Source organism: Mercenaria mercenaria, chromosome 16 (assembly GCF_021730395.1).
Source record: "Mercenaria mercenaria strain notata chromosome 16, MADL_Memer_1, whole genome shotgun sequence".
NCBI classification, from domain to species: Eukaryota; Metazoa; Mollusca; class Bivalvia; order Venerida; family Veneridae; genus Mercenaria; species Mercenaria mercenaria.
In genome coordinates this window covers 61,835,342-61,853,824 of record NC_069376.1, presented here as the reverse complement: position 1 = coordinate 61,853,824, position 18,483 = coordinate 61,835,342, and the positions used below count along the sequence as shown (strand labels likewise).

Sequence of the window (18,483 nt, the reverse complement as noted above, 5' to 3'; positions counted from 1 at the left end):
AAGTTTTATGTTTAGGTCAACTTTTCTCTTTAAACGGTCAAAGCTATTGCTTTAAAACTTACAGCAGTTATTCGCCATTAAAAGCTGACTCTGTACAACAAGTACCATAACTCTACATTGTTTCTACATGAATTATGGCCCATTTTGGACTTAGAAAATCATGGTAGGACAATATACAGAGACAAAAAATCAGATGAGCGTCTGCACCCGCAAAGCGGTGCTCTTGTTAAGTATATTATAATTTAAATCTCCGTAGACAATGATATGGTCGAAATATATATACATTTTGTCATGCGTATTTGACATTTCCTTATCAAGAAGTTTATAGCTTTTGCAAGATATCTTAATACACAACCAAACACATTTTGCAGAATGAAGAAAACCAATTCGTATTTTTTTTTTCGTGACTGGTAATGCTTTTGAAATAACGGAAAGAAACATTTCTTTGCTTTTGAATTAATTTGTTTATTTAACAAATACTTTCTTCTTTCTATATATACATGTACATAAAAGTCATTAATTTCAACGGTTTCAAAAAGTATGCTGCATTCGAATATCTATTTTAAGGCGTATTGTGTGAAGTTACTCTTAATTTCACGGTTGCATGGATCTGTACAGTGAATTTTCATCAAATTCAGAATTTGTTTATATCTTGCCTATCCGACCGCAGTGTTGCTATTTACGTGGGTGTTTTGACGTTTAATGTAAATATCATGTATTCGGCTAGTGGTATTGTATCATTTAAAAGTTATCACACGGATATTGAGTTAAGGAAGATAATCAATGGTAAATGAAAAAGGTAGTTATTTAAAGTTCACTATGCTTCAAATATTAGTTTTTTGTTTTGAATTTTGTCATGCAAACTGAATAATATGTTTAAAGAATGTATGGGTATTATAATATATGTAAAACTATTTAGTTGTCTAAGGATACATGTATATTTGAGTAAAAAGAGTATTTAAACTGAATCAGTTTAATCCAGTTCCTTCTAATGTACATAACGAAAAAAAACTAACCTTTTCTATCGCAGTGTTATTAAAGCGTCAAAATCCTACATCAATATCATTTAATGTTATTACAGATATTTAACGCTTCTATTTTATACCATATGTTTTACTGCGCGACTAACGCACAAAATAGCTATTTTATAAACCCCACAAGTATTTCTATAAATAAAAACTGGTTTACGTTGCATTCAAATCAGTGTATACTCTAACGTCGATAAAATGAACAAAAAGGAGGCGCGCCCTTTTGGTAAGTGCAGAAAGTTATGAGTGACTAGTTTTCCAGGTACCCTCTAGCATTATGGTAAAATTGTCATAACAATATTGTGTTTAAAGAAAACAATATTGCGAAAATTTCCAAAACTATGCTACTGGGTATGACAATTTTAACTTACAGTTTCAACAAGCCCTGATTTCATTTTGAATAAACCGGTTTTGGAACGAAAACAACAAACAAATAGAAGTAAAAATCCAACAACATAAACTAACCAAAAAAGGGGGACAATAACACTGATAATGTATGATGCATGTTCATATAATATTACTAACAGGCAAAAACTCGAAAATGGTTGACTGACACTGTTAAAGCAACAATTTGAATGCAATTGGACCTTGTTATTTTTGACATTAACTACAGCCTTATGATTTTTGTATTTAAATAGATAATAGTACAGTGTACTTAAAGCGGCTCCCTCGCACATTTTAGAGTTTTTATAAGTATGCCTTAAGTTCAGCGCTCGCTCAGACATCAAAAAATGATTAAACGCGAGCATTCTCAGTGACCTGTGGTATGAATTATGCAAGATATCCAGTCTGACTGAAGTAAGGTAACTTATACGTCGCATTTTAGGAGATGGATTTAATCAGACTCGCATCATATCTAAATAAATTATCAAGTAGGGAGCAAACCATTGTAATGCTTGTGAAATAATTTGGAAATGCTTTTTTAACCAATCTCTTACTCTTAGTTCAACGCCCTTAGCCATTTTCAGTATCATATGTACATTTTTTTTTGTCAAACGTGGTGGAAATCATCAGGTTGCAAAATCTCACCACAGCTGCATGTGTGTGTGATCAATTTTAATATGTAGACATTCAGAATAATTCAATAATTTGAGTTTGTTTTACAGTGTTCTCTCGGCAAGGAATCTCGCTGTATGATCTAGGTTGATATCCTCATGTATCACCGCCCGTCTCTGTTTCAGGAAGAGAATTTGTCATCAATATAGCTATAAACGGTCACGAGCCTTAAAATTATACATGCTGTTTGGAGATGTGATCTGCTTTTAACATAATTCACTGTCTATTTTGATAATTGAAACTTATTAGAACTAAACACACTTAAAAGAAGCAGTTTTGCTTTAGTCTATGTGGTGCTTTAGCATATGCGAACTAACTATTGTTTTATTGTAATTTTGTTCATTGATCGTTTCTATTCATTTACCCAGGCAGACAAATTTACATGTCATCATAATTACTTATGTGATTGTTTACTTACATATGTGCTTGTTTACTGTCTTATTACAGGAGCAATGAGAATACAAAGACAGTGTTTTTAAATTACTTTATTAAAGGAAGATAGTTCAGATGAAAATGTTATTATCATAAGCTGTTTGGTTTCCCATATATTCAGTTTGAATTGACGTGTTTAATATATCGCCGGCTTAAACAGAAGGTCTCGAGACTGAACTACCATCCCTCAGTTGAGCTTGATGCTTTAATCAAGACAAATAATTTATAGAAAAAAAAAGTTTCAACTACCTATGAATGTTTTATTAACGTAGGAGGGAGTAGGGCGCAACAGGACGCAATATTGATATTCCGAACCACTTCGCATCATTTTGCCAAAAATACTCTCGGAAAATCTTGATTAAAACAATAACAAATCGTTTTCTAAATCTTTGTTTTTTAAGTAGACATATTAATATTTCTTAAGGCTATTCCTTTTAGACAATTTAAAATCTTCCTTTAAACACAGGAATAATTACAGTTTTTATATATATTTTTTTGGCAAATTGTCAGTGGTTTTACCTTGACGAAATTACCTTGATTTTTATAATCACTTTGACAGAAAGTGAATTCCCCACGCAAAATATACAAACCGCTTTTTCAGGTATTTGAATACTCCCTCAACCGCAAATTTTATTAAATACCTACATAACGTACATTGCGTATTGATTTTTGGTGAACGGACTAAACCCGCGAGCATACCTTTATAAATCGGTTCGGTCTAAATTGTAACCTAACCACGGATTTGTTTTAACGCTTAACCCTAATCTCCGATTTTGTATTGTATTATATTGGCAGTGTGAGATATTTTTCATTCATAAACTAGGAAATCTGTACAATAACTAGGACAAGGCGGCTGCAAGAATGTAAACAACAAGAAAACGTACTTTAATCATGTAGGACTTAATACATTTTCCATATTTACTTTCCAGATTACCGAAAAAGAGTATTCTTAAGGAGGTCAAAGCAAATGTTTGGCACGGACGTGTTTTGCAAATGTCATAGCAAATTGACAAACATGGAATAACAATTGATTTACATATGATATGAATATTGTTAGCTATAAATATTGTTACTGAGTGATATTAAACGTTTCTTATACATATGGAGTCAGATATAGACATTACACGATTTGCTCGGTCGTGGAGCTTTTCTAAACGTTTCAAAACTATCGCTGACCGACGACCAACGTGTATAAGTATACAGAATACCGACGACGATCTATATGAGATTGAAGATACTCAGTATAATTTGAAAAATGTGCAAAACTGCGAAGACGACGAAAATCCTGAAAAAGTCCGTCGGCATCTCCCGCCGGCGACTGGAAAGTTTTCCGTCGGATGTGTGGATATTATGGACAATGCAAGCGAACAAGGGTCTTTCTTTAGGTTATATTACCCAATCGAGAAAACAGACATATTGGTAAGTGTATTCATATCATTCATGTATTATAAACACACTTTTCATTAATTTTTAGCCTAAAAATTGAATTGATTTCATATTGATTAAAAGACATTGTAGAAGACAAGTTGCAATATGTTTTATCAACAGCTCAGTGCATTCTAGCAAACTATTAAGGTATGATAAAGTAAACTTCATAGGAGCCTATCTGGGATTTTAACACCATTTCCGACCCTCGGGCTCTGTGAACCAGTATATATAACAACAATTACTACGACCCCTTCATATTTAAATCTACGGTTGTTTGGACCGTCTTGTGCTTTGATTTATCAGAATTCAATGATATCAACTTAAAATTGAACTCTCTCTTTGACGCGGAAAAAAAAAAGAGAGAACTAGTCAGGAATTTGAATAACTAACAATCATAGACATAATATTTATGCTAATTTTACAGACAACTGTACAAAGGACTCGGTAAAGCATTGATTTGTTTCTACAGGTGTCAAGATTTGAGATGCAAATTAAATAGTTCAATTACATTGAGAGAAATATCCGCGTATTTGTTTCAATGTTGTCAAGGTAATGGTAGGACTGATCGATAATGTCGTCTTTAATGAACGCACATTAAAGCTTCTGTGATATAGTTAGGCTGATGTTCATATAATATGTATGTTTTAAACACTGTCCAACAGATGGTAATATCAAAAGATGATTTATCGTGAAGTCATTAACATTTCTCTTGTACAGTGTCAGTCGCCGCAAATAAAAATAACGTAGACAATATTTATGTTAGATTAAGTGTATTTCTAATTGGGCGTGACAAATGAAATATTTATTAAGTTATTAATTTTGGAATGATTGTATTGATGTTGAAGTTCAAAATGCGAGAAACTATTCTGATACTTGTTACATTATAAACTTTTCTTTACTTTGATTGTTGTGCCAGTATTGATTTGTTGTATGAACATTTTGACTGCATAAATTCTTTGTAACTGAACAACTTTGAAAAGAAAAAGAAAACATATGTTGATATAATTGAAGATCTATGTCCCACTTTCAAGTCAAAGGTTAACATGATATTCTTGTCATACTCTGTCATAAATCAATGGATTTTAGTATTTTTTGCCATAAAAAGACGACTTGTCAGACAAAACATCCAGAGCCAAGGTCACACTGAGGTCAAAGGTCAAAAGCGTTGATTTCCTGTTCGTCTGTAACTCATTCTTTAATATTAATTGGCGCAATTGCTCCCCGTATAAAGGTGATTTGTCGTGCGTATATCTTTCAGACAACATGTCACATTGCAACACCAGCAACACCCAGACGCCAAACTGAAAGGTCAAGGTCACATTGGAAGTCAAATACTTTTGGTCATTTTTATTGTTCATTCTGTAACCTTTTCATTCATGCATGGACATTTAAATGAATCGGTCAATAGCACAAACTATTGACTCACGAGTTATAAAAACAAATGTAAATGAAGTCGAGTTAAAATATATTCAATATTCTTCGTTTAATTTAAAGAAAATAACGACAGATCTTAAGTTTAAGTTAGTTCTACTTATGATACACCAGGAAACATTCAACTGACACGCCCTTTAGTAAAAACCCTTAACCGAAGCAACCATATGTTGCAAAAATATTGCAATTATTTTATCAGATGTGTTGCTTGTCCGCCTACACCATTCTTTCTTAACGCATTTGTTTACTTTTCAGCATTAAACCTATAGCAAACAAAATTAATAGTTTATCTCAAGTATTATTGGGTTTTCATGCCTTCAACACTATATCAGTCGATACGGCACATAATATACAATGTAATTTATTTAACATGTAAACATTACATAATGAAGCGTAGGTGTAGGGTGGTAGGTTGGGCTTGGGTGGGGGAGCGGTAACGGACAGAGGAGGCGGCTTTCAACTATTGACACATAAATCTGTTTACACTACAACTTCCCCACATCAAGCAGAAGAGGCCAAATGATGTCAGAAACATAGTCACTTTTGAAATCGACATGTAACACGTAATGAGCAGAAGATCATTTAGTGTAAGGGGAAAACTCGATTGTATACGGTCAAACTGTCGACAGCAGTTTGTAACGGACGTCCCTACCTAAAAAAAATCAAACTCCCACAAAAATTAGTTTTATTGACTTTTTTGTATCTTCTAGCAATACGTGATCACATTTCTTCTCTCTACAAACAAGCTACTGTAAATCATGACGGTATCTTGGAGTGCTTCCAGGCTAAATTCTTTACCGGCACGATGTTATCTTAATGTACTTGTTTTCTATCATTTCATCTCTTTTATGAAGTGTATTCTGTCTCAATCCGTCAAAAGTGCCTGTGATACTGTCAGACCTTTACTTGCATACTTTAAATTGTTTCTTAGCGATTTCTGATGAAAAATTACAGAAACGTAGCTCCATTTTACGAAATAATCGCTAAATTTCCTTGTCTGGTTGAGTCGCATTAAAATTTCGTAACTTCTCGACCCTTTCCGCAAAACTTCCGTATTCAGTGGCCAAATTTGCCTAAATGCATGGAGTAGCTTTCGAAACATACACTACTGAAACTATCTTGAATGAAAGTTCTTTTCCTGTTTACGAAATAGAAAATATATACAGGGATAAATATTGCTATTGTTTTGGTTATTTCAGAAACGAAACACACAGTGGCCGCTATGGTTACCCAGGAAACAGTACGCGTTTGGATATGCTCGGTTCTTGCGGAGAAATAAACTAATGGGAAAATTCTTCAACTGGCTCGGAGGTATTTATTATTTAGTCATGTGAACAATCTGCTTAGAAAAAAAAAACAATATTGATACAGAATTAAGTAGTCTGACCACCAACTAGATAATCTCTTTTATTTTATTAATCATTCCTCTTATATGTTCCGACTTGATCTGTCTTAGCTCCGAGAAGAGAAGGGACACAATTACACAAAATTTAAATAGCCTCAGGAGTTATCTCCAGTGAACAAAACATGGGGTCTGAATCCAGGAAACTGCTCAGGCAAACTGACCGTCGTTGAATCATTAAAAATAATGATTTAATATTCTTTGAAATTTATCAACTTACTATCATTTTATTTAATTTAGTACAATACACATCTACAGATATACCATGTTAAATACACAGGTCTGTCATTATTATAATTGACCAATTTCAGGTGATGTCTATATCCCCGTATTATGGCAAGCTCCGCTTGTAGAAACTGACGATAAATTTCCGATAATCGTCATGTCGCACGGTATCGGAGGTAATCGGACTACTTATAGTACGTTTTGCTGTGAACTTGCATCTAACGGGTTTATCGTGGCGGTACCAGAACACCGTGACGGAAGTGCTTCCATGACCTATTTGTTAAAAGACAATATGAGAGGAACCGTGGTGGAGTTGATCAAAGATCACGAATGCGGGAAACATAAAAGACATGCAATGCATAAATCTAGTAGTTTTTCTGAAGAATGGCAGTCTTTTGAACACACAGACCCTCTCGGAATACAGTGGGATGATTATGAATACAGGAATAAACAGGTAACTTAAATTAGTTGAGATAGACAAAATGTGTACATATTCATTAATTCTTTGAGTATCGACTGCGCATTCAAGGGCTCTAAAATGCACCGTCTATGCATTTAGAAACATGATCAAAGAAGATTTTCATAATGCATATATTTATGAAATATGCGTAATAAATAGTACGGTGCCCCTAAAGTGACATGTTACACACTTTTTTCCACTTAGGTAATGTGAGACTTTTTTTATTTCGTTTAAACGAAATAGTTTCAAACGAAATCATTTCGTTTGAACGAAATAACTATTTCGTTTAAACGAAATCATTTCGTTTGAACGAAATAACTAATTCGTTTAAACGAAATCACTATTTCGTTTAAACGAAATCATTTCATTTAAACGAAATGTTTTCATTAAACGAAATGTTATTTCGTTCAAATGAAATCATTTCGTTTAAACGAATTAGTGATTTCGTTTAAACGAAATAGTTATTTCGTTCAAACGAAATGATTTCGTTTAAACTTATTTCGTTTAAACGAAATGATTTCGTTTAAACGAAATAGTTATTTTGTTAAAACGAAATGATTTCGTTTAAACGAAATAGTTATTTCGTTTAAACGAAATAAAAGAAGTCTCACATTACCTAAGTGGGAAAAACGTGTGTAACATGTCACTTTAGGGGCACCGTAAAATACTGGTATTTAGTTGTTGTATTTTTTCTGCGTCATACAAAGCGTGACTACCGCTCCGGATTTGTTTTATTCTGAACCACTCCCGCGTCCGCTTCATGGCAAAAACCACTACTCGTGAGCGGTCTTGACCCGTGTAAGACTGGAATCCACGATCCCTGGGTTAAGCGGCTGGTACCTTAACCACTGTGTATTACGGCGCTAATGTATGCAAAAGAGCTATGAAAGCTGAGAAGACGTTATCAGACTCATTCAGATATTTTACCAGAGCTGATTGATGAATGCCACTGCCATTATAAAATCTCTTACATCATTTCTTACCTACTTAATATTAAGAGAGAGATAATGATTCGAGATCAAGGCTCTCAGAGTGTTACCTGTATTTCTTGCGGAGAAGGTTACAGTAACATGCCAAGATTGTATCAATTAAGCCTACAAAGCTTCTGAGTTATTTATTTACCCGTCGTGTTTTTTTTTGTTGTTGTCATATATATGTGTTATATGTACCGTCGAACAACATTTTTGTATGTAATGGGTATTATAAACGTTTGGAATCGGCACACTTTTACATTTCTATATGCTGGAAAAGAATGATGTAGTCTTTTGTTATTTCTCTACTATAGATATATTTATATGTCTCAATTTAAGCAACATACACTAACCCTGGTATTATAATCATGAAATATTCTGCATTTTTTGCGGTTTTTGCAAAATCTGTCTTAAGATGTTAAGAAATTACTCATTGTTGGTCAGCCTGTTGGGTTGTGTATCATATAAAACGCGAACTAAAGTACAAAGTAATTGTACTTTGAAATGTTACATAATGTAAAATATCTCTCTTGTTGCATATATAGATTACAATCAAACTGTAATGCTAATTTGATGAAATCACTAGACTATAAACCTATAACGGCATAGCTGAGTCCAACTGAGTCCAGTCCCTTGGGGAGGCAGTGCGAGCTCTAACACTGGGCTGGGATACGCGAGCTGAATCAGTGGGCTCGATCACCGGGCTAGTCCGCGCAAGTTCCACCACTGCACGAATCCATGCGCCTGAGTTCAATCGGCCTTGCCAGGTAGCACGAGTTTGATCTGTGGGCGAGGTCACCCGAGTTCGATCTCTGGGCAAGACAATGCTAGTTTGATCCCTTGGTGAGGTCATATGAGTTCGATCCATGGGAGAAACCAGTTTTATCCTTGATTTTTTTTTTCATCCACCTTAAAATCCTCTCGTTTTTCATGTTTGGAAGTTGCCACTATTTACTTGAGGGTCTAGAGCGCCTTATCAGATTAAATGGCCGCTGTTGACTATAATAAATATCGTTGAAAAAAAAGTTATTAAAAACTTCTTCCAGTGCTTAGTCAGATAACTGGACAATATAAAAATAATTTTTTTTGTCATGAATTCGATGTCTATTCTTTTTATTAGTCATATATAAGACTTAAGTCTTGATTTGAATATTTGACAAGTTCAACTTCATTCGATAAAATCGGTCGAATATATTTTCTCAGGAATACATCCCAGAGCGAAAAGACTCGATAATCAGAATTCATTATCATTCCCTTGTGACTTAATGTTGAATATTATTTTTGTTTGACATTTTCAGGTTCATCATAGAGCCGCCGAATGTATTCGTCTGCTTGATCTTCTGATTGATCTAAACAACGGCCGTAGTGTGAGAAATTTTCTGGGCTTCCATTTTAGTTTGAAACAGTTCAAGGTAAACATCTAAAGTCTTTATGTGATAGTCAGATGTCTTTATGGTTAAAGGATGCTTATTTCCTTTATTATACACTTATTGACCATCAAGCCATTCAATAAGTGTTTCATTATATGACATTAGACATTAAAGACATTTGCTGCAGTTTCTTGTATGAGAGATGGGGCTAAAATTCCCAATGATAGAATTTGTCTAAACTTTGTATATTAACACAGTTTCATGTTAGAAACAGAAAAATGCAAAAAACATAGGTCACCGTGTTTCTTTAGGAGTTATCTGCCCTTAAAATGGGATTTTTCTTCAAATTTGCATATGTTCACCCCCATGGGGCCCCCCCTTTTTTTTTTTGGGAATTAGCCCCTTTGTTGTACTATAAATAGTTTTATTTTTAACTTTTTTATTACTGGCGGTAGAGAAAATCGAGACCATTTTTCTGATATAGCATGCATGTTACATCCAATTTTTAGGTGTATTTTGACCTATCTTACCTGGTAAGAGTTTCTTGTGGACTTATATTATATAGATTTTTTTAAAGATTAATTTCCCTTTGTTGTTACTATAAATAACTTACATGATAACATTTTTATAATCAGCCAAAAAAATTCAATATTAAAACAACTGTGGGTTTTTATATATGCACATTTTAATCCAAGTGTGTTGTCATAACATATTGTATGTAGTACAATATTGTTTATACATCATTGACAGATATCAGTTCATTATATTATACTGCAGTGGAGTAAATTAGGTGCCTTCCAGTAGGGGACTTTGTATTGCATGGCAATACTTCATTCACTTGTTTCCTTTATTATACACTTATTGACCATCAAGCCATTCAATAAGTGTTTCATTATATGACATAAGAAATTAAAGACATTTGCTGCAGTTTCTTGTATGAGAGATGGGGCTAAAAATTCCCAATGATAGAATTTGTCTCAACTTTGTATATTAACACAGTTTCATGTTAGAAACAGAAAAATGCAAAAAACATAGGTCATCGTGCTTGTTTAGGAGTTATCTGCCCTTAAAACGGGATTTTTCTTCAAATTTGCATATTCAAGGGCAAATAACTCCTGAACGTTTCTAACATGACACTGTGTTCACAAAGTTTGAACAATTTCTATTATTGGGATTTCTTTTACCCAAAACTGCAGCATACGTTGTTTCTTTTCAAATTTTTGATTCATTAACTCAGTAAACATGTGTTGAATATATGTATATATACAGATCATATATCACAAACTATAGACCGGCGATTTATATATGGAGACATATAATTGTATTTATCATGAAGCGTTTCTTTACCACTCAAAACATATTAACACGTGCCAAAACCGTGACTGTACTATGATCCAAAGTTTCTGCCAGAATGAAATTAATAGCTAAGATGATTTAACGGCCTTCATGCGTGACGATGTCTTATCGTACACTTGTCATAAAACTATATATGATTCAATCGTTATTTTGGGTTCCGATTTATTTTTATTTTTTCGTTGCCTATCCACAGCATACCATTACTTAAGTAATGTCTCCGTTGAACGTTCAAATAACACAAATCTCTTTTTAAAAAGGTGACTTGGGTCATGCTACACTGAAATGCCGACAGTAATATCTTGTTGCTGAAAAATACTCGTAAAGTCTACTAAATATGAAGAAAGCGTATCGAATGCGTCAAAAACGCAGTAAAATATAATAAAATATAAGAAAGATAATCGCTGCATCTTACATTTATCGCTTTCTTACACAATTCTATTTCTGTTATTTCGATAAGGAGGCATGCGTTGGGTACCTTTACAATAAAACATTATATTAACCTTTAGCCTGGCGGCAAGTGCGACCAGTGCAGACCACACCCGTGCAGGCTGATCATGGTCTGCACTGTCCGCTATTCAATCAGTAAATTTTCAGTGAACACACCTTTGAACAATAAGTGGTACTGCTCAAATTGAATGATAGAACAGTCCATTTTAGAAATTTAGCAGGCCTAAGGTTCTTAGAATTGTGTGTAATGTTTCAGGGTCGTATGGACATATCAAAGGTCGCGTTTGCAGGACATTCCTTTGGTGGATCAACATGTGTGACCACACTAGGACAAGACAAACGATTCAAGTAAGTAATGTTGTTTTTGTCCTGTACACACTTCTCACGTTTGTAATTAGGCGCAAGTATAATTTCATGCATTCGTGCACAGAAACGCGAGCAGGTACAAATATACAAGCATGGAAATCTTTGTACTTATACATTTAAGCATGCATGTATATTTTGAAATTATACACGCAAAATAGACTGTAGACACCATGAATAGCTTTGAAGTTAAATTCTAAGACATACAATTTGTATATACTGGTACGTTTTGTCGTGATAAATTATTTATCTCTCAACCTGCGAGCAGAAGATGTGTTGTTGACGATAACAAACACGGTCAATACAAAGAAAATTATTGATTCCACACCGAGCGTCTTTTAAAATGCTAAACAAGATTTCTTTTAAAATATGGCACGCGCTATCAACACTACATTGTTATTTATAAATATTAGGCGGGTTAACTTAGTTTATAGTAATATTTGATTCATGTGCTTAGTTACTAACAGGGTTTTACTATTTTCAGTCTGTAAAAGTGTATCAGAGTAAAGAAAACTAGTAGTATACGTGAAGCATTTTTCTAATGTCCACTCTCTTTATATATGACGTGGATGTCAGACCGCGCTGACATTCCGCGGATATACCGGTAGGCCTTTAGCATGTTATTGATACATTTGTCAATATCTTTTGAGCAAGTTAAATGATTAATTTTTAAGTAAAAGTGTTACTGTTTATAGTTTGATATACAGCAATTGGTATTTTGGTATTTTTGGCTGTTAACAGTTAATTCTATATTTCATTGTAGAGCTGGCATTATGTTGGACGCGTGGATGCATCCTCTAAATGAAGATTTGTGCTCAAAAGTAACACAGCCAATTTTAATGGTAAACTACGAGAAATTCCAGTGGCAGAAAAATGTGAAACAAATGGAATGGCTTCAGTGTGATGACGTAGATAGACCAATGGTCACACTACGGTAAGACCAAGTTCCAAGTTGATAAAATAGGTTAGAGACTAGTCTAAGAGTGCGACATTGACCTTGGGACATTTGGAAAACTTCAAAATTTGCCTAGATGGTGGAGTGTTATTAGCTTTCAAAGATAGAGCTTTATAATCATATGACAGTAACAGATCGATTCAAAGCTCAGCAGAATGTGGTATAATGACATACAATTACATTATAACTTTTCTTGCACGACGTTAGGTGAATGATTAAGGTTTATGCGTTAATGTATTGTTAAACAATTCGAAAATGCCAGTGGGTTGAAAAACTATGGCGGTCAGTTCGGGCCAGAGCGTTCTTACTATATAAACGCAAAGGTACGGTAGCAAGTGCGAAGCAACAATGCAGGGCGCTAAGCTACTATTGTTACAGCATGTTTCAACTCTTCGCCTTATAAACGCGAAGAGCGAAAGTGCGATGGTGTAGAGTGGAAACGTTTGTACGATGGCGAAGCTACGATTGCGAAGAGCAATGTTTTTACCATGGTAGCTCTATGTTTATATAGGGTGAGCACGCAGGGACCCTAACGGAACAATGTAAAAGATGTATTTATAATAATGTTACGAGTAAAGATATATAAATCAGTGAAAATGACATGCTGTATCAGCTAGAAAGTTGTTAGCATTGTCCCTTTTTACTACTGATTTATAGTTTTGATGGCACTTGCGAAGGTTACGTATCCCACATTGAAGACAGTTACTTACAGTTCGTTCGTAGATGCAAACAGAAAAGAAAATGTCTATATCTGCTAGTTTCTTCACAAATGTGAATATAAAAGTTCACTCTTTCTTAAACTACGTTCTAATTATTTAGTTAAAACATTTAGAAGTTATAGGCATCAATTACTCTATTTGCATTTACGCGAATGGCGTCGCAGATAAAAGGGGAATCAACTGTGGTGGTTTTAAAACTGAAATAAATTTTGAATTTCAGAGGGGCTTGCCACCAAGCGCTTAGCGATTTCCAGTTTCTTGTTGGCAAGGCGTTCGGTAAATTTATGGAAGTTAGAAGTGAGCTTTCTCCAAAAGTTGCCATGGATCTCAACACGAGAGCTACTCTTGGTTTTCTGTCGAAACAACTAGGTAAGAAACAAACAAAAGCTAACTTTTTACGCTAAATTTCAATATTTTTGTGGCTCGCTATATCATGATGGTTACATACTGCCATTTTGTATCGAGTTCGAGACGATTGTGTCCAAGAACCGTCACTCTAGCTCCACTGGCTTTAGTAAAACTTGAATTGTCCCTCTTGTAATTCTCTTTTTCATTCCTGGTGAAAGCTGAATTTTATTTTTTTTTCCCAGGTATCGATGGTTTAGACAGTGCGGAGGACGTGTTTTCAGGGACTCACGAGCAGGTTGTCTTGGGAACTACACTAGATCTGACCTAAATACCTGTCCTCCACATATAAGCTTTACTGTGATAGTTTTTATATTTACAAATTAAGTGCCACTAGTCTTTCTACGTTATGATCACAGTGCTTTATTGAAATTACCTTGTAATGAACATTTGACTCGTTGTTTCATCCGGATTTCAGGTGGTGTTTTCAGTAAACTTTTCTATTATAATCATTGACTTGCGGGTCGATGAAATTCTAATATTCCTTTTTTTCTTTGAAGCTAGGCGAATAAAGACACTGTGGTTTTAATTTACAGAGAACTATTCTTATAACGATTAGCAGCGTTTCTATAATGTTAAGAATATCTTTTCCATAATATCATTTTGATAAAAACGAAGGAAACAGCTTTTATTTTATGTTACAAGTGTTTTTTGTTTATATTTGCTTGAAAAAACGCGATTGTTACAAAATCTTATTTGTTCCTCTGATAACGAGTTAATTAGATTTTAATTGAACGATAACGCACAGCGGCGTTATGGAGTTCTGGAACGGTTGCCAGTGGCATGGCTTCGTATTTTTTCCTTTTATATGAGGAACTCTCAGCATATTCACAATCATATAATCAAATCAGTATATACATGCACATGCGGCTTACTATTTATAAACGTGAATCAACACATTACCGACACCGCTAATTTAACATTGTATTATGAAAATATTATATATACTTATAATGGGCAATTAGTGAATTACACATTGTCTCCAACGGGTAATACATGTATATTCCTTTAATTGCGCATTTTTTTTTATTTCATTTATTGTTATACGTAATTACAAAATTCGTCTGAATAGCAGTCTTTTTATATACCGGTACATTTATTGCTATTTTTACTCAGTCTAAAAGTGCCATTTAAATAATTCTTGAAGAAAACCGAATTTGAAGTCATCATTCATATATGCATAACACAATTTTAGCAGCCTTGAACAAAAACGCGATGTAAGGCTTCACATAACTTAGTATCAAAACATGTACAGTAACTTCTCCATGCGTTAACATGATAAGGGCAATAGATTTATGTTTCGAACTTAAGAACATATACTTTCATTTACGTATATTCAGTAACCTTAAGTGAAAAAGTAAAACACAAAGTGATCTAGTGAATTCTAAACAGTGATAAATGAAAACAGAATAAGCGTGTAGTCTATTGAACTGATGTCTAAAAGTGTTCTTCTGCGTTAGCCACTCAGTAACAATTTAGTGTATTGTTTATTTTTTTAAAAGGCGTTTAGTTTTATTCCTTATCGAACTCCTAACTTGAATATGAATATGTATTATGGTTGGTAATTGTTCTAGCTTACTGTTTGATCCATCTTTTCTGTAACAAAGTTTTAACTTAATATTTTAAATGTTGGACTATACCATTTTTGTTATACGTCATAAACTCCCGAGTACTTTTTTAATATTAAAACTATCTTGATGTAATTTGACTATATCGTCAGGAAACGATTTTGATAAAGCATTTTATAAGTCAGTTTGGACATCAGAAAGCTTTAAGACTTTAATATTAGTAGGTTGTTAGAACATGCTCAGGATATCTTAGTGAGTATTAAAAATATTTCCGCGTAAAAAATGTAAAATTCTGAGAAAGATGTTGTCTCAAACTTCGACATTTGCCAGAACTTTACACACAGAAAATACATTTTTGACTATAAAATTGACATTTTTGAAAATATCTAAGCTTCTTCTACACCTCCTGTGGACTTTCCAGTTGATGGACAACTTCCGTCTGAATCTTGCTTTACCTTTACCCTGCTATATTTCTAAGATTGGTCCATCATTCAATTTGGGCTGCTTATCAAAGGGGTGTTCATTGAAAATTTACTGACTGAATAGCAAACAGTGCATACCATGATCAGACTGCATGGACGTGCTGGCTGATCTTGGTCTGCACAAGTCGCAAAGGCAGAATCACTTGCAAGTCAAGCTTTTACTCTGTATCATTACTGCTTTAATCCATACACAATCTTTCCAGCTTCTTAAACTAAATTACCCCATTAGCGAAATACATTGTTCACAATGATGTCAGTTCATAGAGATATTGTAAATTAAGTGTTCTATTTCCATTTAAGCCTGGAAAAGAATCTTTGAGTGGAAATAATTGCATTTGAAATATTTGTCATACCGGTAGGTTCTATTAGAATAATCGAAGCTTAATTGTAAATGACACTGAGGGAAGTGGCTAATGTGAAGGGTAGAGAACTAATGATATTTTATATTTTTGATATATACCATTACACAAGTCAAAGCATTTCATGCGAATAAACCGGTTTGATATTTTGTGATACTCATTTATGTATTGTATTAAGGGTATTCTATGTATATCATATACTAGTGTATTTTTCTATTATAAGGTAATATGTGTTATAGGAACGGTTTCTGCAAAACTAGCGGGCATTACGGCTGTTCCGGACATCACGTAGGAATTTATTATGAATGGACCTAAAACAAAATATCCATTATTTTGTAAATGTTCTGCACAATTTGTCATTCAAAGAATTAGAAAAAATTATTACAACAAATTCTTTCTTTCATTTTTACTTTGAAAATGTTTTCATGTACTGTTTTATCGTTTTTGGGGGTTTTAGCCACTCCCGTTAAATTGAAAGTCATATTTTTGCTGTGACTTTGTTGCATTGACAGTAGATTCGTTTTACTCTCAGAAACAGTTCGTTACTTTGTCTTTCACTATTTCACTTCACTTGTTGCAATTTTTGTCTTGTATATTATTTTTTTAGCTTTGTTATATTGCATCTATTAAATGTTTGCAACAGTTACTATTAAAGTTACTAAAGTTTATACTTTGTTCATTAAAGCTCGGTCTAAAACTATTTTAGAACCAGATTTAAGGTTAATTTGATGAACATTTTTCTCCTCAATATTTTAATTCTAAATTGCATCACGTCAATCTCTATGACTACGAGACAGATAGGTAATGTTGTGATGTTATATTGTATGAACGTAGCTTATTCGTTTTTATTTTATATTGTTTTATTTTCTGTTATTATTATAAAAAATGGACTCTGTAATTCCGATTTTAATCAATGCACGACTTTCTTTTTCTTGTTGAATCTTGTACACAATGTGCTCATTGTCGAAGCTGTATGCTTCTATGCTTCTATATAAAGTTATGTTACTGCTTTACATTTTTCACATAAATCACTGTTTACAAATATGCTTTCAGATGATTTTGTATTGCTGTAATAAAAGAAAAAACCTATTAAATGACTTGCGTTCTTGTGAAAAATATGACAACTCACAACTGACAACTCTCTCTGTGTAGATGTGAGCCTGTGGCTCTAGCTGCCAACGCCTTGCCTGCTCATTAGTTCTTGCGCACTATTCACAATCAGTTATAAGTGTAACATGATACTGATACTCGTGTTCCCGCCACGCTAGCGTTCCAAAGAGATGTGATGTCTTCTTCAAGTCTTTAGTTATGTTCAAATTAGATGGATATCAAGGGGGAATTTCCGTAAATAAAGCGCTTTATCAAACACCATGAAGTTATTTAGATAAACAAGACTCGCCGAAATCGGTCTACGTCGGCTAGGAGAGAATGGTTCCACGTTTGACAACACCACGATAACGTTTATAAATAATGTCAACGTCGATAGCCTAGTACATGTAGTAGAGCGTCCCCTTCGAGTGCGGGGATCCCTGGTCGCGTCATAGCAAAGACGTAAAAAATGGTACCAGTAGCTCCCTTGATTGGTGCTCAGCACAAAAAGGGATCTCTCATGCCCTCGTGGCGATGGGTTCCATCAGGAATGAGGTGCCGAGAGTGATTAATATAAGTTGCAGAACTTGATTTGCTATCGAACTTAAATAAACTAGTATAAACGTACGTAATGGTCTTACAACGTGATATACTTGGATTGGAAATACATGCAAACTTATTCAATTTTAGCAGTGTAGACTTTTTATTCTTTACCAACGACCAAATATCTGCATATCCAAATAAATCTACGGTTGATCCGAAAACGATCTTCCCGAGGGGAAGTCAAGCGTCTTTCTGAGCAAATTCACCATCATGAAATGCATAGATCATAAATATAAACATTAATTAAGAGTCTGCTATGATGCAATTCGCTTGAATTATAGATTTTACAGGAAACAAATGAGATCGTTATATTTACCCGGTCAAAAAGTAGTAC

General features: G+C 34.0%; 1 protein-coding gene across 2 annotated transcripts; it reads left to right on the top strand.

The window, feature by feature from the left end:
* Positions 1-657: 657 nt before the first annotated feature.
* On the top strand, positions 658-17,566 carry LOC123539630 (platelet-activating factor acetylhydrolase 2, cytoplasmic-like). 2 transcript variants are annotated; one of them, XM_045324305.2, is made up of 9 exons: positions 658-799; positions 3,446-3,935; positions 6,575-6,686; positions 7,089-7,456; positions 9,732-9,845; positions 11,863-11,954; positions 12,733-12,903; positions 13,864-14,012; positions 14,234-17,566. In XM_045324305.2, exons 2-9 carry the CDS (start codon positions 3,618-3,620, stop codon positions 14,317-14,319), a joined length of 1,410 nt encoding a protein of 469 aa, XP_045180240.1. In that variant the 5' UTR covers positions 658-799; positions 3,446-3,617; the 3' UTR covers positions 14,320-17,566. The 2 variants fall into 2 exon arrangements, with proteins under 2 accessions (XP_045180240.1, XP_053383202.1); XM_053527227.1 differs by lacking the exon at positions 658-799 and having other exon boundaries at positions 3,203-3,935.
* Positions 17,567-18,483: the final 917 nt, after the last annotated feature.

Bases quoted from the DNA above. Each gene is read 5' to 3' on its own strand.
- LOC123539630 (XM_045324305.2), top strand. From the start codon at position 3,618: ATGGAGTCAGATATAGACATTACACGATTTGCTCGGTCGTGGAGCTTT. The intron at 6,687-7,088 runs GTATTTATTATT...GACCAATTTCAG, and splicing joins ATTCTTCAACTGGCTCGGAG to GTGATGTCTATATCCCCGTA. The intron at 9,846-11,862 runs GTAAACATCTAA...GTAATGTTTCAG, and splicing joins TTAGTTTGAAACAGTTCAAG to GGTCGTATGGACATATCAAA.